Source organism: Rhinichthys klamathensis, unplaced genomic scaffold (genome assembly GCF_029890125.1).
Source record: "Rhinichthys klamathensis goyatoka isolate OS25496 unplaced genomic scaffold, OSU_Roscu_1.1 h1tg000155l_1, whole genome shotgun sequence".
Lineage (NCBI taxonomy): Eukaryota > Metazoa > Chordata > Actinopteri > Cypriniformes > Leuciscidae > Rhinichthys > Rhinichthys klamathensis.
Genome location: NW_026606690.1, coordinates 932,501 through 957,159, shown reverse-complemented (window position 1 = coordinate 957,159; position 24,659 = coordinate 932,501). Strand labels below are relative to the sequence as shown.

The 24,659-nt window shown below is 47.6% G+C and overlaps 1 protein-coding gene across 1 annotated transcript in view; it reads right to left on the bottom strand.

Annotated features, from left to right (window-relative positions):
• The window catches only part of ppp4r3b (protein phosphatase 4, regulatory subunit 3B), a 58,162-nt gene that overhangs the window by 12,489 nt on the left and 21,014 nt on the right, over window positions 1-24,659 (bottom strand). Inside the window, exons 9-16 of the mRNA XM_056258584.1 lie at window positions 21,838-21,969; window positions 20,893-20,989; window positions 20,761-20,802; window positions 19,734-19,892; window positions 18,690-18,859; window positions 5,516-5,655; window positions 3,603-3,736; window positions 3,352-3,530 (exon numbers count right to left, since the gene is read on the bottom strand). Of these exons, the coding sequence (XP_056114559.1) occupies window positions 3,352-3,530; window positions 3,603-3,736; window positions 5,516-5,655; window positions 18,690-18,859; window positions 19,734-19,892; window positions 20,761-20,802; window positions 20,893-20,989; window positions 21,838-21,969 (1,053 nt within the window). The remainder of the gene's footprint in view (window positions 1-3,351; window positions 3,531-3,602; window positions 3,737-5,515; window positions 5,656-18,689; window positions 18,860-19,733; window positions 19,893-20,760; window positions 20,803-20,892; window positions 20,990-21,837; window positions 21,970-24,659) is intronic.

Sequence of the window (24,659 nt, the reverse complement as noted above, 5' to 3'; positions counted from 1 at the left end):
CTCTGTTTCTCACACACACACACACACACACACACACACACACACACACTGAGAGGAACACCCGTCTCCCCTAGAGGTGAGGATGTGCAGTGCTTCCTCTGTTTCTCACACACACACACACACACACACACACACTGAGAGGAACACCCGTCTCCCCTAGAGGTGAGGATGTGCAGTGCTTCCTCTGTTTCTCACACACACACACACACACACACACACACACACACACACACACACACACACACTGAGAGGAACACCCGTCTCCCCTAGAGGTGAGGATGTGCAGTGCTTCCTCTGTTTCACACACACACACACACACACACACACACACACACACACACTGAGAGGAACACCCGTCTCCCCTAGAGGTGAGGATGTGCAGTGCTTCCTCTGTTTCTCACACACACACACACACACACACACACACACACACACTGAGAGGAACACCCGTCTCCCCTAGAGGTGAGGATGTGCAGTGCTTCCTCTGTTTCTCACACACACACACACACACACACACACACACACACACACACACACACACACACACACACTGAGAGGAACACCCGTCTCCCCTAGAGGTGAGGATGTGCAGTGCTTCCTCTGTTTCTCACACACACACACACACACACACACACACTGAGAGGAACACCCGTCTCCCCTAGAGGTGAGGATGTGCAGTGCTTCCTCTGTTTCACACACACACACACACACACACACACACACACACACACACACACACACACACACACACACACACACACTGAGAGGAACACCCGTCTCCCCTAGAGGTGAGGATGTGCAGTGCTTCCTCTGTTTCTCACACACACACACACACACACACACACACACACACTGAGAGGAACACCCGTCTCCCCTAGAGGTGAGGATGTGCAGTGCTTCCTCTGTTTCACACACACACACACACACACACACACACACACACACACACTGAGAGGAACACCCGTCTCCCCTAGAGGTGAGGATGTGCAGTGCTTCCTCTGTTTCACACACACACACACACACACACACACACTGAGAGGAACACCCGTCTCCCCTAGAGGTGAGGATGTGCAGTGCTTCCTCTGTTTCACACACACACACACACACACACACACACACACACACACACACACACACACACTGAGAGGAACACCCGTCTCCCCTAGAGGTGAGGATGTGCAGTGCTTCCTCTGTTTCACACACACACACACACACACACACACACACACACACACACACACACACACACACACTGAGAGGAACACCCGTCTCCCCTAGAGGTGAGGATGTGCAGTGCTTCCTCTGTTTCTCACACACACACACACACACACACACTGAGAGGAACACCCGTCTCCCCTAGAGGTGAGGATGTGCAGTGCTTCCTCTGTTTCTCACACACACACACACACACACACACACACACACACACACACACACACACACACACACTGAGAGGAACACCCGTCTCCCCTAGAGGTGAGGATGTGCAGTGCTTCCTCTGTTTCTCACACACACACACACACACACACACACACACACACACACTGAGAGGAACACCCGTCTCCCCTAGAGGTGAGGATGTGCAGTGCTTCCTCTGTTTCACACACACACACACACACACACACACACACACACACTGAGAGGAACACCCGTCTCCCCTAGAGGTGAGGATGTGCAGTGCTTCCTCTGTTTCTCACACACACACACACACACACACACACACACACACACACACTGAGAGGAACACCCGTCTCCCCTAGAGGTGAGGATGTGCAGTGCTTCCTCTGTTTCTCACACACACACACACACACACACACACACACACACACACACACACACACACACACACACACACTGAGAGGAACACCCGTCTCCCCTAGAGGTGAGGATGTGCAGTGCTTCCTCTGTTTCTCACACACACACACACACACACACACACACACACACACTGAGAGGAACACCCGTCTCCCCTAGAGGTGAGGATGTGCAGTGCTTCCTCTGTTTCACACACACACACACCTTTCCCTCGCGGGTCAAATCACCCAAAGCCCTAAAATCATACTACTGTTTTCCCAGAAACCTTATGTCATTTTGATAATATTTCTTCTATTTTTTAAATAGACACCTGACACGAGTCTCTGAGCTCTCGCGGAGGCTGGGCTGGGCGGTATAGCCAGTTTGGAGGATATAGCGATATGAATGAGGCAATAGCGTTTATCTCGATACAGGAGTGTGATTCGAGCACACCTGAAAACACGGAGGACGCAGTGAGCTAATGCAGTGAAGGTGCAGTGTGTCCTGAACATGACAAGCTTATCTTAAGGGCTTCAAAGTAACTGGTCAGATATAGCCAAGCCTCCAGCAGCGTGCGGTCAGATGCTCTGGCAGATTAAGACTGGCGCTGTTGGATGCGTTAGAGATGTGGAGCGTCTACAGTTCACAGGTGTGTCCTCATCTGTGATGTCAGAAACACATGTCAGTGTCAGGAGGACGAGCTTCTGCAAGAGCATCTCCTCCGCAACGAGCGTCAGACAGACGAGCACTAGCAGCGCAACAATTCTGACTAAAATAAACATATCGCTAAAATATTTGTTGTTGGAGACAATAAACGTGCCATATGTGGAATTTTAAACCTACAAGTATATTTATATGAAAGTGATCATTATAGTGGGGTAATCAAATACAGTTTTTATTTTCATTTTTAGTTTAGCCTTTAATCAATTTACGTAATATATTGCATAGCCTACATTACATTCACTATATTTGGTTCCATATCGTTCAATATCAACATTGTTTGTAGGATATCTGGCAGAGTGTGAAATATTTTTTTTTAAAATAAACACAGATTTTCTTTATCCAAATAGGAAACCGTAGAAAGTACCGAGATATATATCGTATATCGCCATTTAACCAAAACATACCGAGATATGATTTTCTGGCCATATCGCCCAGCCCTGTGGAATATAATAACACATGATATGTCATGCCTCTAGATGGGCTTATAGCTCTATTCGAGCAGAGCTGTTCCGCTGGGCCCTAAAGCCAGATACACATGTAGTAATAATAATTATTTGGTAAAGTTTTAGCATTTTTAGGTTTGTCTATGTGTACTGAAGCATTCCTCGCATCCCTAAGGGGATCAGATTGGGGTGAAATGGCTGAAGATATTAAGACTTGTTACTGAAAAACTGCTTAAACTGAAGCGAGCTTGTGCTGAAAACAAGAACATCTGCCAATGGAGTCAGAAAAAACATCTTGAAAGGGAAATGATGATTTTTCTGAGGCCACTGACAGATGTAGTGAGTGTATCTTGCTGTAAGAGTGTGTGTGTGTGTGTGTGTGTGTACGCACCCGTGGCGTGTGTGCAGCAGGAGGCGCTGCAGGCCTGGAGCCGCTGGAGGAAGAGGAGGGCGGAGGCTTGGAGCCGTTGCTAGCGTTAGCGTTAGCCGCCGCTGAGTGAGCGAAGGTGAACTTAAAGCCGCCTGTGGTCGAGCGCTTCGGCTGGTTCTCTTTATCCTGACTCTCTTTAGCTGAAACCACAGGGAACACGCGTAACGTTTCTGTATCCAGCCTGGAATCACTGATTCTGAAAGCAGGAATACCTTTCTCGCTCTCCATGAACTTGCCGTAGTCGCTCTTGCTCTTGTCGAAGCCGGTGTCGGACACGTCCTCCTCTTCCTCCTCCTCGTTCAGCCACATGTCCTCGTCCTCCTCGGAGCGCGCGTCTCTACGGTACCTGTGAGAAGAGCATGCTGTGTTAGTGTGTGTGTATATATATACACAGGGTGTGTGTGAAGCATCTAGTGCAGTAGTGTGGTGGTGCTGCTAACTAACCGCACTGCTCACCCCAACTGAGGAAGGTGGCCCAAAAATGGCCCATCCAACCATTTACCTGGATAGGACACCACGCTTATCGGGTTATTCCACGACTGCGGTCGAAATAAGGAAAATAAGAAACACTGCAATATAAACTGGCACCACGGCTTGTGAGGACTCTCCTGGACTGGCGTGGCGTCTCTGACAGGAGCCCAGGCCTGATCTCTGCTGAGCCGAGCCGCTGCCCGAGTGACACCAGGCCTCTGGGTGAAGGCGGAGGAGGGATCGGCTATAGCTTCTTCTGGAAAGGGTTCCCCACAGCTGGAACACATCTTCATGGAGTAGGACTGGCCATCAAGAACACCAAGTCTCACAGAAACACCTGTAGGCATTAGTGAAAGGCTAATACAGAATTTTTATAAAGCTGTCAAACCATCTCCGGTCCAACCAATCGCTGTCCCTTCCCTGAAAACAGCTGAAGGTCAAACACTTCTGAAGGACCAGAATAGTATCCTATTGAGGTGTGCTGACCACTGACACCCTCCTTAATCAGGACTCAGATGCAGACCCCATCATCCTGGACCTCTGAACCCATCCCCGATCTCAGTCTCCCTTCCAGGAGCTTCTGTCCGTGCGCTTAAGTGCCCTGGCGCGGATGCCATCCCTGCTGAGCTCCTGGAGGAGGGAGGGTACATATGTGAGCGCACCGTCTGCCGGGACATCACCGAGGCCTGGCCTGATGAGAACATCCCACAGCAATGCAGAGACGCAAACATCATAATCATTTATAAGAACACGGGTGACCAGGCCGTCTGTGGCATTAGCAATATCACTGCTTCTGCTGGCGGTACGGTCATGACCAAGGCGATGCTTCAGAGACCTAACATCACTGACTCAATCACAGGAGCTCGATCGACACGCTCTTCACAGCAACATCAGGACATGTTTATAGCCTCTGTACCGATGCCCACATCTCCTGCCTTCACTGCTGGAGATGAACGGTTGTCAGTAGTGCCATCTTTCAAATATCTGGGGAGTTTCTCTGAGGATAGCGGCCTCGACAACGAAACCCAGAGCCGAGTTACACGGGCATCAGCTGCCTTTGGGAGACTTCGGTGTAGTCTTTCAGAAGAGCCTCCATCCCTGCACAACGGTCGCCGTATACCAAACCACACTCCTCTATAGCTGTGAAGCGTGGGGAACCTACAGCCGACAGCACCTCCACATACACTGCCTTCTGGGAATCACCTGGCGAAATACTGAAGACCAACTGCAGAAGTCTTGAGGCCATGATGACCCTGTGCTACTGTAGAGAAGAGCGCTATACAGCCCGTCACAGCATGGCCGACGCTCAGCTGGGGCGAAGCAGCGCTATCAGGATCCGATGAAGAACGCCTTGAGGAAGAGGAAGATCAGACCTGAGGATCATCTGGCGACAGCTGTGTAGAGATGGAGAGCCAGAGGACAGCAGAAGCGGCCCAGGAGGAATACAGCCATGGCTGCCACTGTTACACACACACACCCTCCAGCACAGAGCCAGCATAGGGCTGATCAGCCATCTACCAGCTCACCGCTAAACACTTGGACCTCAGCAACGGATTTCGATGGACAACATAAAAGAGTAAGAGTGTGTGTGTCTGTGTGAGAGAGAGAGAGAGAGAGTGTGTGTGTGTGTGTGTGTGTAGTGTGGCTCACACACCTGCTCAGGCCTCGGCTCTGCCGCTCCTTCTCCTGCTCGTATCGCCCCTTCAGGCCCTTGAAGGTCTGCACGTACTCGATGGACTCCAGCGCCGGGTAGAAGTGGTCCACGATGTGTGCGATGAGGGACCGGATGTCCTCCTGATGGTCAAACACAGCGGTCAGACGCCCGATCTCTATAGCGATGGGTATCCAGAACCGGTGACAAATTTACAAGAACCGGTGAATCGATAAGAAACACGCATTTCAGTTCCACTTATCGACTCCTGTGTGCAAGTTTAATGTGATGTAAAGCGCTGAAGCGTGAGGCGGCTCGTGTGCTGTACTCTGCACACACAGAGGGATTTAAATGAGGAGAACAGTGTCTCACCCTCGAATTAATCCGTGCAGCTCTTAAAGTGACAGTGGGCTAATATTCCTGCTGTCGTCTCTAACACTAATCAAACAAAAGATTCAGAGAAATTGACTCGTACTATATTTGTAATATAGCATTAAATCATATTATCTTATAAACTGCAGTGTTATTTTACATTTGATTACAGTTTCTGAACCTGAAAATCTTAAAACACTATTTATTTCAATCTATCCGTGTTCAGTTGTGTCTATCTGTGTTCAGTTGTGTCTATCTGTGTTCAGTTGTGTCTGTCTGTGTTCAGTTGTGTCTGTCTGTGTTCAGTTGTGTCTATCTGTGTTCAGTTGTGTCTATCTGTGTTCAGTTGTGTCTATCCGTGTTCAGTTGTGTCTATCCGTGTTCAGTTGTGTCTATCTGTGTTCAGTTGTGTCTATCTGTGTTCAGTTGTGTCTATCTGTGTTCAGTTGTGTCTGTCTGTGTTCAGTTGTGTCTGTCTGTGTTCAGTTGTGTCTGTCTGTGTTCAGTTGTGTCTGTCTGTGTTCAGTTGTGTCTGTCTGTGTTCAGTTGTGTCTATCTGTGTTCAGTTGTGTCTATCTGTGTTCAGTTGTGTCTATCTGTGTTCAGTTGTGTCTGTCTGTGTTCAGTTGTGTCTGTCTGTGTTCAGTTGTGTCTATCCGTGTTCAGTTGTGTCTGTCTGTGTTCAGTTGTGTCTATCTGTGTTCAGTTGTGTCTATCCGTGTTCAGTTGTGTCTATCCGTGTTCAGTTGTGTCTGTCTGTGTTCAGTTGTGTCTGTCTGTGTTCAGTTGTGTCTATCTGTGTTCAGTTGTGTCTATCCGTGTTCAGTTGTGTCTATCTGTGTTCAGTTGTGTCTATCTGTGTTCAGTTGTGTCTATCCGTGTTCAGTTGTGTCTATCCGTGTTCAGTTGTGTCTATCTGTGTTCAGTTGTGTCTATCTGTGTTGAGTTGTGTCTGTCTGTGTTCAGTTGTGTCTATCTGTGTTCAGTTGTGTCTGTCTGTGTTCAGTTGTGTCTATCCGTGTTCAGTTGTGTCTGTCTGTGTTCAGTTGTGTCTGTGTTCAGTTGTGTCTATCTGTGTTCAGTTGTGTCTATCTGTGTTCAGTTGTGTCTATCTGTGTTCAGTTGTGTCTGTCTGTGTTCAGTTGTGTCTATCTGTGTTCAGTTGTGTCTATCCGTGTTCAGTTGTGTCTATCTGTGTTCAGTTGTGTCTATCTGTGTTCAGTTGTGTCTATCTGTGTTCAGTTGTGTCTGTCTGTGTTCAGTTGTGTCTATCTGTGTTCAGTTGTGTCTGTCTGTGTTCAGTTGTGTCTATCCGTGTTCAGTTGTGTCTATCTGTGTTCAGTTGTGTCTATCTGTGTTCAGTTGTGTCTATCTGTGTTCAGTTGTGTCTATCTGTGTTCAGTTGTGTCTGTCTGTGTTCAGTTGTGTCTGTCTGTGTTCAGTTGTGTCTGTCTGTGTTCAGTTGTGTCTGTCTGTGTTCAGTTGTGTCTATCCGTGTTCAGTTGTGTCTGTCTGTGTTCAGTTGTGTCTATCTGTGTTCAGTTGTGTCTGTCTGTGTTCAGTTGTGTCTATCCGTGTTCAGTTGTGTCTGTCTGTGTTCAGTTGTGTCTATCTGTGTTCAGTTGTGTCTGTCTGTGTTCAGTTGTGTCTGTCTGTGTTCAGTTGTGTCTATCTGTGTTCAGTTGTGTCTATCTGTGTTCAGTTGTGTCTGTCTGTGTTCAGTTGTGTCTGTCTGTGTTCAGTTGTGTCTGTCTGTGTTCAGTTGTGTCTATCTGTGTTCAGTTGTGTCTATCTGTGTTCAGTTGTGTCTGTCTGTGTTCAGTTGTGTCTGTCTGTGTTCAGTTGTGTCTATCTGTGTTCAGTTGTGTCTGTCTGTGTTCAGTTGTGTCTATCTGTGTTCAGTTGTGTCTATCTGTGTTCAGTTGTGTCTATCTGTGTTCAGTTGTGTCTATCTGTGTTCAGTTGTGTCTGTCTGTGTTCAGTTGTGTCTATCTGTGTTCAGTTGTGTCTATCTGTGTTCAGTTGTGTGTGTGTGTGTCTGTCTGTGTTCAGTTGTGTCTATCTGTGTTCAGTTGTGTCTATCTGTGTTCAGTTGTGTCTATCTGTGTTCAGTTGTGTCTATCTGTGTTCAGTTGTGTGTGTGTGTGTCTGTCTGTGTTCAGTTGTGTCTATCTGTGTTCAGTTGTGTCTATCTGTGTTCAGTTGTGTCTATCTGTGTTCAGTTGTGTCTATCTGTGTTCAGTTGTGTGTGTGTGTGTCTGTCTGTGTTCAGTTGTGTCTATCTGTGTTCAGTTGTGTCTATCTGTGTTCAGTTGTGTCTATCTGTGTTCAGTTGTGTCTATCTGTGTTCAGTTGTGTGTGTGTGTGTCTGTCTGTGTTCAGTTGTGTCTATCTGTGTTCAGTTGTGTCTATCTGTGTTCAGTTGTGTCTATCTGTGTTCAGTTGTGTCTGTCTGTGTTCAGTTGTGTCTGTCTGTGTTCAGTTGTGTCTGTCTGTGTTCAGTTGTGTCTGTCTGTGTTCAGTTGTGTCTGTCTGTGTTCAGTTGTGTCTGTCTGTGTTCAGTTGTGTCTGTCTGTGTTCAGTTGTGTCTGTCTGTGTTCAGTTGTGTCTATCTGTGTTCAGTTGTGTCTGTCTGTGTTCAGTTGTGTCTATCTGTGTTCAGTTGTGTCTATCCGTGTTCAGTTGTGTCTATCTGTGTTCAGTTGTGTCTATCTGTGTTCAGTTGTGTCTATCTGTGTTCAGTTGTGTCTGTGTTCAGTTGTGTCTATCTGTGTTCAGTTGTGTCTGTCTGTGTTCAGTTGTGTCTATCCGTGTTCAGTTGTGTCTGTCTGTGTTCAGTTGTGTCTGTGTTCAGTTGTGTCTATCTGTGTTCAGTTGTGTCTGTCTGTGTTCAGTTGTGTCTATCCGTGTTCAGTTGTGTCTGTCTGTGTTCAGTTGTGTCTGTGTTCAGTTGTGTCTATCTGTGTTCAGTTGTGTCTGTGTTCAGTTGTGTCTATCTGTGTTCAGTTGTGTCTATCTGTGTTCAGTTGTGTCTGTCTGTGTTCAGTTGTGTCTGTCTGTGTTCAGTTGTGTCTATCCGTGTTCAGTTGTGTCTATCCGTGTTCAGTTGTGTCTGTCTGTGTTCAGTTGTGTCTGTGTTCAGTTGTGTCTATCTGTGTTCAGTTGTGTCTGTGTTCAGTTGTGTCTATCTGTGTTCAGTTGTGTCTGTCTGTGTTCAGTTGTGTCTGTCTGTGTTCAGTTGTGTCTGTCTGTGTTCAGTTGTGTCTATCTGTGTTCAGTTGTGTCTGTCTGTGTTCAGTTGTGTCTGTCTGTGTTCAGTTGTGTCTGTCTGTGTTCAGTTGTGTCTATCTGTGTTCAGTTGTGTCTGTCTGTGTTCAGTTGTGTCTGTCTGTGTTCAGTTGTGTCTATCTGTGTTCAGTTGTGTCTATCTGTGTTCAGTTGTGTCTGTCTGTGTTCAGTTGTGTCTATCTGTGTTCAGTTGTGTCTAGTTGTGTCTATCTGTGTTCAGTTGTGTCTGTCTGTGTTCAGTTGTGTCTATCTGTGTTCAGTTGTGTCTATCTGTGTTCAGTTGTGTCTATCTGTGTTCAGTTGTGTCTGTCTGTGTTCAGTTGTGTCTATCTGTGTTCAGTTGTGTCTGTCTGTGTTCAGTTGTGTCTATCCGTGTTCAGTTGTGTCTGTCTGTGTTCAGTTGTGTCTATCTGTGTTCAGTTGTGTCTGTCTGTGTTCAGTTGTGTCTATCTGTGTTCAGTTGTGTCTATCTGTGTTCAGTTGTGTCTATCTGTGTTCAGTTGTGTCTATCTGTGTTCAGTTGTGTCTGTCTGTGTTCAGTTGTGTCTGTCTGTGTTCAGTTGTGTCTGTCTGTGTTCAGTTGTGTCTATCTGTGTTCAGTTGTGTCTATCTGTGTTCAGTTGTGTCTATCTGTGTTCAGTTGTGTCTATCTGTGTTCAGTTGTGTCTGTCTGTGTTCAGTTGTGTCTATCTGTGTTCAGTTGTGTCTGTCTGTGTTCAGTTGTGTCTATCTGTGTTCAGTTGTGTCTATCTGTGTTCAGTTGTGTCTGTCTGTGTTCAGTTGTGTCTATCTGTGTTCAGTTGTGTCTGTCTGTGTTCAGTTGTGTCTATCCGTGTTCAGTTGTGTCTGTCTGTGTTCAGTTGTGTCTATCTGTGTTCAGTTGTGTCTGTCTGTGTTCAGTTGTGTCTGTCTGTGTTCAGTTGTGTCTATCTGTGTTCAGTTGTGTCTGTCTGTGTTCAGTTGTGTCTGTGTTCAGTTGTGTCTATCTGTGTTCAGTTGTGTCTATCTGTGTTCAGTTGTGTCTATCTGTGTTCAGTTGTGTCTATCTGTGTTCAGTTGTGTCTATCTGTGTTCAGTTGTGTCTATCTGTGTTCAGTTGTGTCTGTCTGTGTTCAGTTGTGTCTATCTGTGTTCAGTTGTGTCTGTCTGTGTTCAGTTGTGTCTATCTGTGTTCAGTTGTGTCTATCTGTGTTCAGTTGTGTCTGTCTGTGTTCAGTTGTGTCTATCTGTGTTCAGTTGTGTCTGTCTGTGTTCAGTTGTGTCTATCCGTGTTCAGTTGTGTCTGTCTGTGTTCAGTTGTGTCTATCTGTGTTCAGTTGTGTCTGTCTGTGTTCAGTTGTGTCTGTCTGTGTTCAGTTGTGTCTATCTGTGTTCAGTTGTGTCTATCTGTGTTCAGTTGTGTCTGTCTGTGTTCAGTTGTGTCTGTCTGTGTTCAGTTGTGTCTGTCTGTGTTCAGTTGTGTCTATCTGTGTTCAGTTGTGTCTATCTGTGTTCAGTTGTGTCTGTGTTCAGTTGTGTCTGTCCGTGTTCAGTTGTGTCTGTCCGTGTTCAGTTGTGTCTATCCGTGTTCAGTTGTGTCTATCCGTGTTCAGTTGTGTCTGTCTGTGTTCAGTTGTGTCTGTCTGTGTTCAGTTGTGTCTATCTGTGTTCAGTTGTGTCTGTCTGTGTTCAGTTGTGTCTGTCTGTGTTCAGTTGTGTCTGTCTGTGTTCAGTTGTGTCTATCTGTGTTCAGTTGTGTCTGTGTTCAGTTGTGTCTGTCTGTGTTCAGTTGTGTCTATCTGTGTTCAGTTGTGTCTATCCGTGTTCAGTTGTGTCTGTCTGTGTTCAGTTGTGTCTGTCTGTGTTCAGTTGTGTCTATCTGTGTTCAGTTGTGTCTGTCTGTGTTCAGTTGTGTCTATCTGTGTTCAGTTGTGTCTATCTGTGTTCAGTTGTGTCTATCTGTGTTCAGTTGTGTCTGTCTGTGTTCAGTTGTGTCTGTCTGTGTTCAGTTGTGTCTGTCTGTGTTCAGTTGTGTCTATCTGTGTTCAGTTGTGTCTATCTGTGTTCAGTTGTGTCTGTCTGTGTTCAGTTGTGTCTATCTGTGTTCAGTTGTGTCTATCTGTGTTCAGTTGTGTCTATCCGTGTTCAGTTGTGTCTGTCTGTGTTCAGTTGTGTCTGTCTGTGTTCAGTTGTGTCTGTCTGTGTTCAGTTGTGTCTGTCTGTGTTCAGTTGTGTCTGTCTGTGTTCAGTTGTGTCTGTCTGTGTTCAGTTGTGTCTGTCTGTGTTCAGTTGTGTCTGTCTGTGTTCAGTTGTGTCTATCTGTGTTCAGTTGTGTCTGTCTGTGTTCAGTTGTGTCTGTCTGTGTTCAGTTGTGTCTATCTGTGTTCAGTTGTGTCTGTCTGTGTTCAGTTGTGTCTGTCTGTGTTCAGTTGTGTCTATCTGTGTTCAGTTGTGTCTGTCTGTGTTCAGTTGTGTCTGTCTGTGTTCAGTTGTGTCTATCTGTGTTCAGTTGTGTCTATCTGTGTTCAGTTGTGTCTATCTGTGTTCAGTTGTGTCTATCTGTGTTCAGTTGTGTCTGTCCGTGTTCAGTTGTGTCTGTCCGTGTTCAGTTGTGTCTATCCGTGTTCAGTTGTGTCTATCCGTGTTCAGTTGTGTCTGTCTGTGTTCAGTTGTGTCTGTCTGTGTTCAGTTGTGTCTGTCTGTGTTCAGTTGTGTCTGTCTGTGTTCAGTTGTGTCTGTCTGTGTTCAGTTGTGTCTATCCGTGTTCAGTTGTGTCTGTCTGTGTTCAGTTGTGTCTGTCTGTGTTCAGTTGTGTCTGTCTGTGTTCAGTTGTGTCTATCTGTGTTCAGTTGTGTCTATCTGTGTTCAGTTGTGTCTGTCTGTGTTCAGTTGTGTCTGTCTGTGTTCAGTTGTGTCTATCCGTGTTCAGTTGTGTCTGTCTGTGTTCAGTTGTGTCTGTCTGTGTTCAGTTGTGTCTATCTGTGTTCAGTTGTGTCTGTCTGTGTTCAGTTGTGTCTGTCTGTGTTCAGTTGTGTCTGTCTGTGTTCAGTTGTGTCTGTCTGTGTTCAGTTGTGTCTGTCTGTGTTCAGTTGTGTCTGTCTGTGTTCAGTTGTGTCTGTCTGTGTTCAGTTGTGTCTGTCTGTGTTCAGTTGTGTCTGTCTGTGTTCAGTTGTGTCTGTCTGTGTTCAGTTGTGTCTGTCTGTGTTCAGTTGTGTCTATCTGTGTTCAGTTGTGTCTGTCTGTGTTCAGTTGTGTCTATCTGTGTTCAGTTGTGTCTGTCTGTGTTCAGTTGTGTCTATCTGTGTTCAGTTGTGTCTGTCTGTGTTCAGTTGTGTCTATCTGTGTTCAGTTGTGTCTGTCTGTGTTCAGTTGTGTCTGTCTGTGTTCAGTTGTGTCTGTCTGTGTTCAGTTGTGTCTGTCTGTGTTCAGTTGTGTCTATCTGTGTTCAGTTGTGTCTATCTGTGTTCAGTTGTGTCTGTCTGTGTTCAGTTGTGTCTGTCTGTGTTCAGTTGTGTCTATCTGTGTTCAGTTGTGTCTGTCTGTGTTCAGTTGTGTCTATCTGTGTTCAGTTGTGTCTATCTGTGTTCAGTTGTGTCTGTCTGTGTTCAGTTGTGTCTGTCTGTGTTCAGTTGTGTCTGTCTGTGTTCAGTTGTGTCTGTCTGTGTTCAGTTGTGTCTGTCTGTGTTCAGTTGTGTCTGTCTGTGTTCAGTTGTGTCTGTCTGTGTTCAGTTGTGTCTATCTGTGTTCAGTTGTGTCTATCTGTGTTCAGTTGTGTCTGTCTGTGTTCAGTTGTGTCTGTCTGTGTTCAGTTGTGTCTATCTGTGTTCAGTTGTGTCTATCTGTGTTCAGTTGTGTCTATCTGTGTTCAGTTGTGTCTATCTGTGTTCAGTTGTGTCTGTGTTCAGTTGTGTCTGTCTGTGTTCAGTTGTGTCTGTGTTCAGTTGTGTCTGTCTGTGTTCAGTTGTGTCTGTCTGTGTTCAGTTGTGTCTATCCGTGTTCAGTTGTGTCTATCCGTGTTCAGTTGTGTCTATCCGTGTTCAGTTGTGTCTGTCTGTGTTCAGTTGTGTCTGTCTGTGTTCAGTTGTGTCTGTCTGTGTTCAGTTGTGTCTATCTGTGTTCAGTTGTGTCTGTCTGTGTTCAGTTGTGTCTGTCTGTGTTCAGTTGTGTCTATCTGTGTTCAGTTGTGTCTGTCTGTGTTCAGTTGTGTCTATCTGTGTTCAGTTGTGTCTGTCTGTGTTCAGTTGTGTCTGTCTGTGTTCAGTTGTGTCTGTCTGTGTTCAGTTGTGTCTGTCTGTGTTCAGTTGTGTCTGTCTGTGTTCAGTTGTGTCTGTCTGTGTTCAGTTGTGTCTGTCTGTGTTCAGTTGTGTCTATCTGTGTTCAGTTGTGTCTATCTGTGTTCAGTTGTGTCTGTCTGTGTTCAGTTGTGTCTGTCTGTGTTCAGTTGTGTCTGTGTTCAGTTGTGTCTGTCTGTGTTCAGTTGTGTCTGTCTGTGTTCAGTTGTGTCTGTCTGTGTTCAGTTGTGTCTATCTGTGTTCAGTTGTGTCTATCTGTGTTCAGTTGTGTCTGTCTGTGTTCAGTTGTGTCTATCTGTGTTCAGTTGTGTCTGTCCGTGTTCAGTTGTGTCTATCCGTGTTCAGTTGTGTCTGTCTGTGTTCAGTTGTGTCTGTCTGTGTTCAGTTGTGTCTGTCTGTGTTCAGTTGTGTCTATCTGTGTTCAGTTGTGTCTGTCTGTGTTCAGTTGTGTCTGTCTGTGTTCAGTTGTGTCTATCTGTGTTCAGTTGTGTCTGTCTGTGTTCAGTTGTGTCTATCTGTGTTCAGTTGTGTCTGTCTGTGTTCAGTTGTGTTCAGTTGTGTCTATCTGTGTTCAGTTGTGTCTGTCTGTGTTCAGTTGTGTCTGTCTGTGTTCAGTTGTGTCTGTCTGTGTTCAGTTGTGTCTGTCTGTGTTCAGTTGTGTCTATCTGTGTTCAGTTGTGTCTGTCTGTGTTCAGTTGTGTCTATCTGTGTTCAGTTGTGTCTGTCTGTGTTCAGTTGTGTCTGTCTGTGTTCAGTTGTGTCTGTCTGTGTTCAGTTGTGTCTGTCTGTGTTCAGTTGTGTCTGTCTGTGTTCAGTTGTGTCTGTCTGTGTTCAGTTGTGTCTGTCTGTGTTCAGTTGTGTCTATCTGTGTTCAGTTGTGTCTATCTGTGTTCAGTTGTGTCTGTCTGTGTTCAGTTGTGTCTGTCTGTGTTCAGTTGTGTCTGTGTTCAGTTGTGTCTGTCTGTGTTCAGTTGTGTCTGTCTGTGTTCAGTTGTGTCTGTCTGTGTTCAGTTGTGTCTATCTGTGTTCAGTTGTGTCTATCTGTGTTCAGTTGTGTCTGTCTGTGTTCAGTTGTGTCTATCTGTGTTCAGTTGTGTCTATCTGTGTTCAGTTGTGTCTATCTGTGTTCAGTTGTGTCTGTCTGTGTTCAGTTGTGTCTGTCTGTGTTCAGTTGTGTCTATCTGTGTTCAGTTGTGTCTATCTGTGTTCAGTTGTGTCTATCTGTGTTCAGTTGTGTCTATCTGTGTTCAGTTGTGTCTGTGTTCAGTTGTGTCTGTCTGTGTTCAGTTGTGTCTGTGTTCAGTTGTGTCTGTCTGTGTTCAGTTGTGTCTGTCTGTGTTCAGTTGTGTCTGTCTGTGTTCAGTTGTGTCTATCCGTGTTCAGTTGTGTCTATCCGTGTTCAGTTGTGTCTATCCGTGTTCAGTTGTGTCTATCCGTGTTCAGTTGTGTCTGTCTGTGTTCAGTTGTGTCTGTCTGTGTTCAGTTGTGTCTATCTGTGTTCAGTTGTGTCTGTCTGTGTTCAGTTGTGTCTATCTGTGTTCAGTTGTGTCTGTCTGTGTTCAGTTGTGTCTATCTGTGTTCAGTTGTGTCTATCTGTGTTCAGTTGTGTCTGTCTGTGTTCAGTTGTGTCTGTCTGTGTTCAGTTGTGTCTATCTGTGTTCAGTTGTGTCTATCTGTGTTCAGTTGTGTCTGTCTGTGTTCAGTTGTGTCTGTCTGTGTTCAGTTGTGTCTATCCGTGTTCAGTTGTGTCTGTCTGTGTTCAGTTGTGTCTGTGTTCAGTTGTGTCTGTCTGTGTTCAGTTGTGTCTGTCTGTGTTCAGTTGTGTCTGTCTGTGTTCAGTTGTGTCTATCTGTGTTCAGTTGTGTCTATCCGTGTTCAGTTGTGTCTGTCTGTGTTCAGTTGTGTCTATCTGTGTTCAGTTGTGTCTGTCTGTGTTCAGTTGTGTCTATCTGTGTTCAGTTGTGTCTATCTGTGTTCAGTTGTGTCTGTGTTCAGTTGTGTCTATCTGTGTTCAGTTGTGTCTGTGTTCAGTTGTGTCTATCTGTGTTCAGTTGTGTCTATCTGTGTTCAGTTGTGTCTGTGTTCAGTTGTGTCTATCTGTGTTCAGTTGTGTCTGTCTGTGTTCAGTTGTGTCTATCTGTGTTCAGTTGTGTCTGTCTGTGTTCAGTTGTGTCTATCTGTGTTCAGTTGTGTCTGTCTGTGTTCAGTTGTGTCTATCTGTGTTCAGTTGTGTCTATCTGTGTTCAGTTGTGTCTATCCGTGTTCAGTTGTGTCTATCTGTGTTCAGTTGTGTCTATCTGTGTTCAGTTGTGTCTGTCTGTGTTCAGTTGTGTCTGTCTGTGTTCAGTTGTGTCTGTCTGTGTTCAGTTGTGTCTATCTGTGTTCAGTTGTGTCTATCTGTGTTCAGTTGTGTCTGTGTTCAGTTGTGTCTATCTGTGTTCAGTTGTGTCTGTCTGTGTTCAGTTGTGTCTGTCTGTGTTCAGTTGTGTCTATCTGTGTTCAGTTGTGTCTGTGTTCAGTTGTGTCTGTGTTCAGTTGTGTCTGTCTGTGTTCAGTTGTGTCTGTCTGTGTTCAGTTGTGTCTGTCTGTGTTCAGTTGTGTCTGTCTGTGTTCAGTTGTGTCTATCTGTGTTCAGTTGTGTCTGTCTGTGTTCAGTTGTGTCTGTCTGTGTTCAGTTGTGTCTATCTGTGTTCAGTTGTGTCTATCTGTGTTCAGTTGTGTCTGTGTTCAGTTGTGTCTGTCTGTGTTCAGTTGTGTCTATCTGTGTTCAGTTGTGTCTGTGTTCAGTTGTGTCTATCTGTGTTCAGTTGTGTCTGTCTGTGTTCAGTTGTGTCTGTGTTCAGTTGTGTCTATCCGTGTTCAGTTGTGTCTATCTGTGTTCAGTTGTGTCTGTCTGTGTTCAGTTGTGTCTGTCTGTGTTCAGTTGTGTCTATCTGTGTTCAGTTGTGTCTGTCTGTGTTCAGTTGTGTCTATCTGTGTTCAGTTGTGTCTATCTGTGTTCAGTTGTGTCTGTGTTCAGTTGTGTCTATCTGTGTTCAGTTGTGTCTGTCTGTGTTCAGTTGTGTCTATCTGTGTTCAGTTGTGTCTGTCTGTGTTCAGTTGTGTCTATCTGTGTTCAGTTGTGTCTGTCTGTGTTCAGTTGTGTCTGTGTTCAGTTGTGTCTATCCGTGTTCAGTTGTGTCTATCTGTGTTCAGTTGTGTCTGTCTGTGTTCAGTTGTGTCTGTCTGTGTTCAGTTGTGTCTGTCTGTGTTCAGTTGTGTCTATCTGTGTTCAGTTGTGTCTATCTGTGTTCAGTTGTGTCTATCCGTGTTCAGTTGTGTCTATCCGTGTTCAGTTGTGTCTGTCTGTGTTCAGTTGTGTCTGTCTGTGTTCAGTTGTGTCTATCTGTGTTCAGTTGTGTCTATCCGTGTTCAGTTGTGTCTATCCGTGTTCAGTTGTGTCTGTCTGTGTTCAGTTGTGTCTGTCTGTGTTCAGTTGTGTCTATCCGTGTTCAGTTGTGTCTGTCTGTGTTCAGTTGTGTCTGTCTGTGTTCAGTTGTGTCTATCTGTGTTCAGTTGTGTCTATCCGTGTTCAGTTGTGTCTATCCGTGTTCAGTTGTGTCTATCCGTGTTCAGTTGTGTCTGTCTGTGTTCAGTTGTGTCTATCTGTGTTCAGTTGTGTCTATCTGTGTTCAGTTGTGTCTATCCGTGTTCAGTTGTGTCTATCCGTGTTCAGTTGTGTCTGTCTGTGTTCAGTTGTGTCTGTGTTCAGTTGTGTCTATCTGTGTTCAGTTGTGTCTGTCTGTGTTCAGTTGTGTCTATCTGTGTTCAGTTGTGTCTGTCTGTGTTCAGTTGTGTCTATCTGTGTTCAGTTGTGTCTGTCTGTGTTCAGTTGTGTCTATCTGTGTTCAGTTGTGTCTATCTGTGTTCAGTTGTGTCTGTCTGTGTTCAGTTGTGTCTATCTGTGTTCAGTTGTGTCTGTCTGTGTTCAGTTGTGTCTGTCTGTGTTCAGTTGTGTCTGTCTGTGTTCAGTTGTGTCTATCCGTGTTCAGTTGTGTCTATCTGTGTTCAGTTGTGTCTATCTGTGTTCAGTTGTGTCTATCTGTGTTCAGTTGTGTCTGTCTGTGTTCAGTTGTGTCTGTCTGTGTTCAGTTGTGTCTATCCGTGTTCAGTTGTGTCTGTCTGTGTTCAGTTGTGTCTGTGTTCAGTTGTGTCTGTCTGTGTTCAGTTGTGTCTATCTGTGTTCAGTTGTGTCTATCTGTGTTCAGTTGTGTCTATCCGTGTTCAGTTGTGTCTGTCTGTGTTCAGTTGTGTCTGTCTGTGTTCAGTTGTGTCTGTCTGTGTTCAGTTGTGTCTATCTGTGTTCAGTTGTGTCTGTCTGTGTTCAGTTGTGTCTGTCTGTGTTCAGTTGTGTCTATCTGTGTTCAGTTGTGTCTGTCTGTGTTCAGTTGTGTCTGTCTGTGTTCAGTTGTGTCTGTCTGTGTTCAGTTGTGTCTATCTGTGTTCAGTTGTGTCTGTCTGTGTTCAGTTGTGTCTATCTGTGTTCAGTTGTGTCTGTCTGTGTTCAGTTGTGTCTATCTGTGTTCAGTTGTGTCTGTCTGTGTTCAGTTGTGTCTATCTGTGTTCAGTTGTGTCTATCTGTGTTCAGTTGTGTCTATCTGTGTTCAGTTGTGTCTATCTGTGTTCAGTTGTGTCTATCTGTGTTCAGTTGTGTCTATCTGTGTTCAGTTGTGTCTGTCTGTGTTCAGTTGTGTCTGTCTGTGTTCAGTTGTGTCTGTCTGTGTTCAGTTGTGTCTGTCTGTGTTCAGTTGTGTCTGTCTGTGTTCAGTTGTGTCTGTCTGTGTTCAGTTGTGTCTGTCTGTGTTCAGTTGTGTATATCTGTTGCGACTGATAATCATTTATTTGTTCTTTTTTAAATCACTGAGTGTTTATTTGTCTTTGATAATGCTGGAAGTTTATATTCCTATGGCTGGTTGTTCTTCTATGGTGTGTTTAAGCCTCAGGCGAACGCTCCTGTAAGTGTTCTTCAGCTGATGATTCTGCTCATGATATTCAGCTGCAGTTACAGCTTTAGCAATAACACTAGATGGGAATGATATCTAAGGTTTATTTTTACCAAACTGGATTTGAAATTAGGACTCGATAAGCAGAATCGTAATCCTTAAAAAATCCTCAAAACCCTATTGGTCAGCACTATGACTGTATCAGCAGTCAGTGATGTGACTGAGCCGGGCCAGAAGAGTGTCAGCATCCCCAGCCCTACTCACGACTCGGATGAACTCGAACAGCTCCACGACGGCAGAGTTCAGCAGGTTATATCTGGTGCCGTTGTCCAGCAGGGCGTTGACGACCGGCTCAAACAGGTTCCCCTTCATGATGTAGCGGTTGTAGTACTCGTCCTTCAGGCCGATGATCCTCCTCAGGAAGCGCAGCGCACCTGCTCAACACACACTCAGTCAAGCTCAGTCCGACTCCAACACTTACTGATCCGATCTTTGGGCTGCATTTCATTGACATCTTATTTCACACGCTGCCTATTCTTCTCCAAACAAACATCACATTGAGAGCTGCGAAAAAATATAAATGTAGGCTAAACTATACATTATGAGCAATAACACAAAAGGGATAAAACAGACCAATAACCTGCATGAATGTGTGTGTGTGTGTGTGTGTGTGAGTGAGATGAGCACTGTTGCTGCACTGGACTGAATATTAAACAGATGGACATTAGGCAGAATTGGTGCTGTGTTTAGTGTGTGATGTTGCTGTGTGATCATGAAGAAGCTCCAGTTCTCCTCTATATGAGTGTCAGTGTTTCTGAACTCCTGAAACGCCTCCATTGTAGTCTTGAGTTACTCCCGGGAACGAACACGTCACAATATTCCTCATTATAATTAATATGCAGATTAAAGGGGCGGGGCCTGGTTGAGTTAGTCAGTAGTGTGTTAAACTGGTGGTTATGGAAAGGGGCGGGGCATTTCCCTAACACACTCGAAGCGCTCGACCAATCACAACACACTGCTCCGGCCGACCAATCAGAGCACAGTGTGCTTTCAGGAGGAGGGGCTTCATAGAGACAGGAAGTAAACAGAGCGTTACTGACAGACTGGGAAGAGAGGAGCCGCAACAATGCAGAATATGAGGAGAATAATCAACATTCAAGCAGGAAAACCTGTTCTAGGAGAGCCTGAAACTACATCACGACTTCTAGAGGAAGCATGTCAGGTCCTCTGTGGCACACACTCGTGTAGAGCGGCTGCTGTGTGTCGAGCACGAGCGATGACCGTCATGATGATGCGAGCGATACTCACACAGCGCCAGGAAGGTGTGTTTGGAGTTCATGAGCGTCAGCACTCTCCGCAGCAGGTCTTTAGTCATGATGTAGTTCTTGATGTGGTACGTGTGGTGCTCCACGCAGAAGGTCAGCAGCTCCAGAATCAGAGCCAGCAGCTGCGCCGTCTGGAAGTTATCTGAGACACACAGACACGCTCAGTAGAGCACACGCGCGTGGAGGGAGGTGTGTGATGTGACGCGCGCGTGGAGGGAGGTGTGTGATGTGAGCCTGGCGTGTGTGTGGACTGCGTGGCGCGTGTGTGTGGCGTGCGTGTGTGTGTGTGGGGAGTGTGTGTGGCGTGAGCGTGGGGAGTGTGTGTGGCGTGAGTGTGGCGTGCGTGTGTGTGTGTGGGGAGTGTGTGTGGCGTGAGTGTGGCGTGCGTGTGTGTGTGTGGGGAGTGTGTGTGGCGTGAGCGTGGGGAGTGTGTGTGGCGTGAGTGTGGCGTGCGTGTGTGTGTGTGGGGAGTGTGTGTGGCGTGAGTGTGGCGTGCGTGTGTGTGTGGGGAGTGTGTGTGGCGTGAGCGTGCCGCGTGAGTGGCTGTGTGTGGAGTGTGTGGCGTGTGTGTGTATGGCATGTGTGTGTGTGTGTGTGTGGCGAGTGTGTGTGGCGTGAGCGGCGTGTGTGTGGAGTGCGTGTGTATGGCGTGTGTGTGTGTGGAGTGTGTGTGGCGTGAGCGGCGTGTGTGTGGAGTGCGTGTGTATGGCGTGTGTGTGTGTGGAGTGTGTGTGGCGTGAGCGGCGTGTGTGTGGAGTGCGTGTGTATGGCGTGTGTGTGTGTGGGGAGTGTGTGTGGCGTGTGTGTGTGTGTGGAGTGTGTGTGGCGTGTGTGTGGAGTGTGTGTGTGTATGGCGTGTGTGTGTGTGTGTGTCTGTGTGTGTGGAGTGTGTGTGGCGTGAGCGGCGTGTGTGTGGAGTGCGTGTGTGTGTATGGCGTGTGTGTATGGCGTGTGTGTGTGTGGGGAGTGTGTGTGGCGTGAGCGGCGTGTGTGTGTGGTGTGACGTGTACCTGGACACACGGGGTTGACTCTCGCTGATCCCTCGGTCAGATCTGTGGAGACACACACACACACACACACACACGTGTCAGTGAGAGGAGGGACGCGGCTCAGCTCCTGCAGCTCTGAGGTCAGTGTCTCACCGTGGTCCTCTTCAGAGGTGTTGGCCAGCAGAGGAGCCGTCAGCACATGCATGCAGTACTTGTAGAAGAAGCTCAGGAACTCACTCTTCTCCGCTTTCTGTACACACACACACACACATTTCAGCGATTAATAGCTGGGTTTCAGTCACGTGATTATGATGACGCGCGAAATTCAGATGGAGGGCAGGGAGTGAAGAGCGCAATGGACGAGATGGAGGAAAGTCCGTACTGTATTACTTTACACGCTATTACAAGAGAAAGAAGTAAACAAAAAAAATCAATGTTGGACGTGATCCTTGCGTTATGAAGAGGAGCGATTTTTAAACTGAATTGAAAGATTTTCCTGCCATCGAGGCGGTAGATATCAGCAATACCTCGTCTTACACACATACTTTGATTTTACAAATTTCGGAAACGTTACACGTTACACAAACATTGCCACTTAAGTTGTATTAACTCACCTTTGACGAAGTGATCACTGCACACACGGGCATTTTCCCATTCGGCTCCCGACCGCAGACATAGGTTTGCAAGCCGTTTTTCCGGAGTTTTTCGGTCAATTTCTTGCATTTCCCCCCTTATGAACAACAACTTTTGGTACACGATAAAAACTCCTCGTGGTTTGATCGATTTAAGTAACCATAAACGACGCAAAACATAGGCATTTTGAGCTTGTTATAGAGCTTTTTAAATACAGCAAATCACTTCCTGCCCTCCATTTGCATTTCGCGCCATGGCAACGCGGCGTGACATCATATGAAAACAAGCTATTATTATTGTGAACTGTAGAAATGGAGTCACCTTCGTTGGTTTCTTCGTGACTTTTCGTGCAACATATCTTTGATTAATGTTATAAACCAGCAAATAACCATCCTCAGATTGTTTCCCAGCCAATCAGACTCGAGCTTTCCCCAATCAGACTGTGTGTGTGTGTGTGTTACTCACGCTGGCGGGGGCGAGCATGTTCTCGGGGTCGATGAGGGTCCTCAGGAGCCCCATCAGCTGCACAGCTCCACCCAGCTCAGGGTCCGAGTCACAGATCATCTGCTTGATGACCACGTTAATCAGCAGCACGTCCTGCACACACACACACACACACACACACACACAGAGCCGTCAGCACGCTCACACCGCTCATCTAAACAACCTCCATATGTGGATTCTGGAATGTTCTCTGAACAGTATTTGCAGCGCATGTCAGTCACGCGAGCGAGTGTGTGTCAGTCACGCGAGCGAGTGTGTGTGTCAGTCACGCGAGCGAGTGTGTGTGTGTGTCAGTCACGCGAGCGAGTGTGTGTCAGTCACGCGAGCGAGTGTGTGTGTCAGTCACGCGAGCGAGTGTGTGTCAGTCACGCGAGCGAGTGTGTGTGTCAGTCACGCGAGCGAGTGTGTGTGTCAGTCACGCGAGCGAGTGTGTGTGTCAGTCACGCGAGCGAGTGTGTGTGTCAGTCACGCGAGCGAGTGTGTGTCAGTCACGCGAGCGAGTGTGTGTGTCAGTCACGCGAGCGAGTCTGTGTGTCAGTCACGCGAGCGAGTGTGTGTGTCAGTCACGCGAGCGAGTGTGTGTCAGTCACGCGAGCGAGTGTGTGTGTCAGTCACGCGAGCGAGTGTGTGTGTCAGTCACGCGAGCGAGTGTGTGTGTCAGTCACGCGAGCGAGTGTGTGTGTCAGTCACGCGAGCGAGTGTGTGTGTCAGTCACGCTTGCGAGTGTGTGTCAGTCAAGCGAGCGAGTGTGTGTGTCAGTCACGCGAGCGAGTGTGTGTGTCAGTCACGCGAGCGAGTGTGTGTGTCAGTCACGCGAGCGAGTGTGTGTCAGTCACGCGAGCGAGTGTGTGTGTCATGCGAGCGAGTGTGTGTGTCAGTCACGCGAGCGAGTGTGAGTCAGTCACGCGAGCGAGTGTGTCAGTCACGCGAGCGAGTGTGAGTCAGTCACGCGAGCGAGTGTGTCAGTCACGCGAGCGAGTGTGAGTCAGTCACGCGAGCGAGTGTGTGTGTCAGTCACGCGAGCGAGTGTGAGTCAGTCACGCGAGCGAGTGTGAGTCAGTCACGCGAGCGAGTGTGTGTGTCAGTCACGCGAGCGAGTGTGAGTCAGTCACGCGAGCGAGTGTGAGTCAGTCACGCCAGCGAGTGTGTGTCAGTCACGCGAGCGAGTGTGTGTGTTTGTCACGCGAGCGAGTGTGTGTCAGTCACGCGAGCGATTGTGAGTCAGTCACGCGAGCGAGTGTGTGTGTCAGTCACGCGAGTGAGTGTGAGTCAGTCACGCGAGCGAGTGTGTGTCAGTCACGCGAGCGAGTGTGTGTCAGTCACGCGAGCGAGTGTGTGTCAGTCACGCGAGCGAGTGTGAGTCAGTCACGCGAGCGAGTGTGTCAGTCACGCGAGCGAGTGTGAGTCAGTCACGCGAGCGAGTGTGTGTCAGTCACGCGAGCGAGTGTGTGTCAGTCACGCGAGCGAGTGTGAGTCAGTCACGCGAGCGAGTGTGTCAGTCACGCGAGCGAGTGTGTGTCAGTCACGCGAGCGAGTGTGTGTGTTTGTCACGCGAGCGAGTGTGTGTGTAAGTCACGCGAGCGAGTGTGTGTGTGTCAGTCACGCGAGCGAGTGTGTGTGTCAGTCACGCGAGCGAGTGTGTGTGTCAGTCACGCGAGCGAGTGTGTGTGTGTCAGTCACGCGAGCGAGTGTGTGTGTCAGTCACGCGAGCGAGTGTGTGTGTGTCAGTCACGCGAGCGAGTGTGTGTGTGTCAGTCACGCGAGCGAGTGTGTGTGTGTCAGTCACGCGAGCGAGTGTGTGTGTGTCAGTCACGCGAGCGAGTGTGTGTGTGTCAGTCACGCGAGCGAGTGTGTGTCTGTCAGTCACGCGAGCGAGTGTGTGTGTGTCAGTCACGCGAGCGAGTGTGTGTGTGTCAGTCACGCGAGCGAGTGTGTGTCAGTCACGCGAGCGAGTGTGTCAGTCACGCGAGCGAGTGTGTGTCAGTCACGCGAGCGAGTGTGTGTGTTTGTCATGCGAGCGAGTGTGTGTGTAAGTCACGCGAGCGAGTGCGTGTGTGTCAGTCACGCGAGCGAGTGTGTGTCAGTCACGCGAGCGAGTGAGTGTCAGTCACGCGAGCGAGTGTGTGTGTCAGTCAAGCGAGCGAGTGTGTGTCAGTCACGCGAGCGAGTGTGTCAGTCACGCGAGCGAGTGTGTGTCAGTCACGCGAGCGAGTGTGTGTCAGTCACGCGAGCGAGTGTGTGTCAGTCACGCGAGCGAGTGTGTGTCAGTCACGCGAGCGAGTGTGTGTCAGTCACGCGAGCGAGTGTGTGTGTCAGTCACGCGAGTGTGTGTGTCAGTCACGCGAGGGAGTGTGTGTCAGTCACGCGAGCGAGTGTGTGTGTCAGTCACGCGAGCGAGTGTGTGTCAGTCACGCGAGCGAGTGTGTGTCAGTCACGCGAGCGAGTGTGTGTCAGTCACGCGAGCGAGTGTGTGTGTCAGTCACGCGAGTGTGTGTGTCAGTCACGCGAGGGAGTGTGTGTCAGTCACGCGAGCGAGTGTGTGTGTCAGTCACGCGAGCGAGTGTGTGTCAGTCACGCGAGCGAGTGTGTGTCAGTCACGCGAGCGAGTGTGTGTCAGTCACGCGAGCGAGTGTGAGTCAGTCACGCGAGCGAGTGTGTGTCAGTCACGCGAGCGAGTGTGTGTCAGTCACGCGAGCGAGTGTGAGTCAGTCACGCGAGCGAGTGTGTGTGTCAGTCACGCGAGCGAGTGTCAGTCACGCGGGCGAGTGTGTGTCAGTCACGCG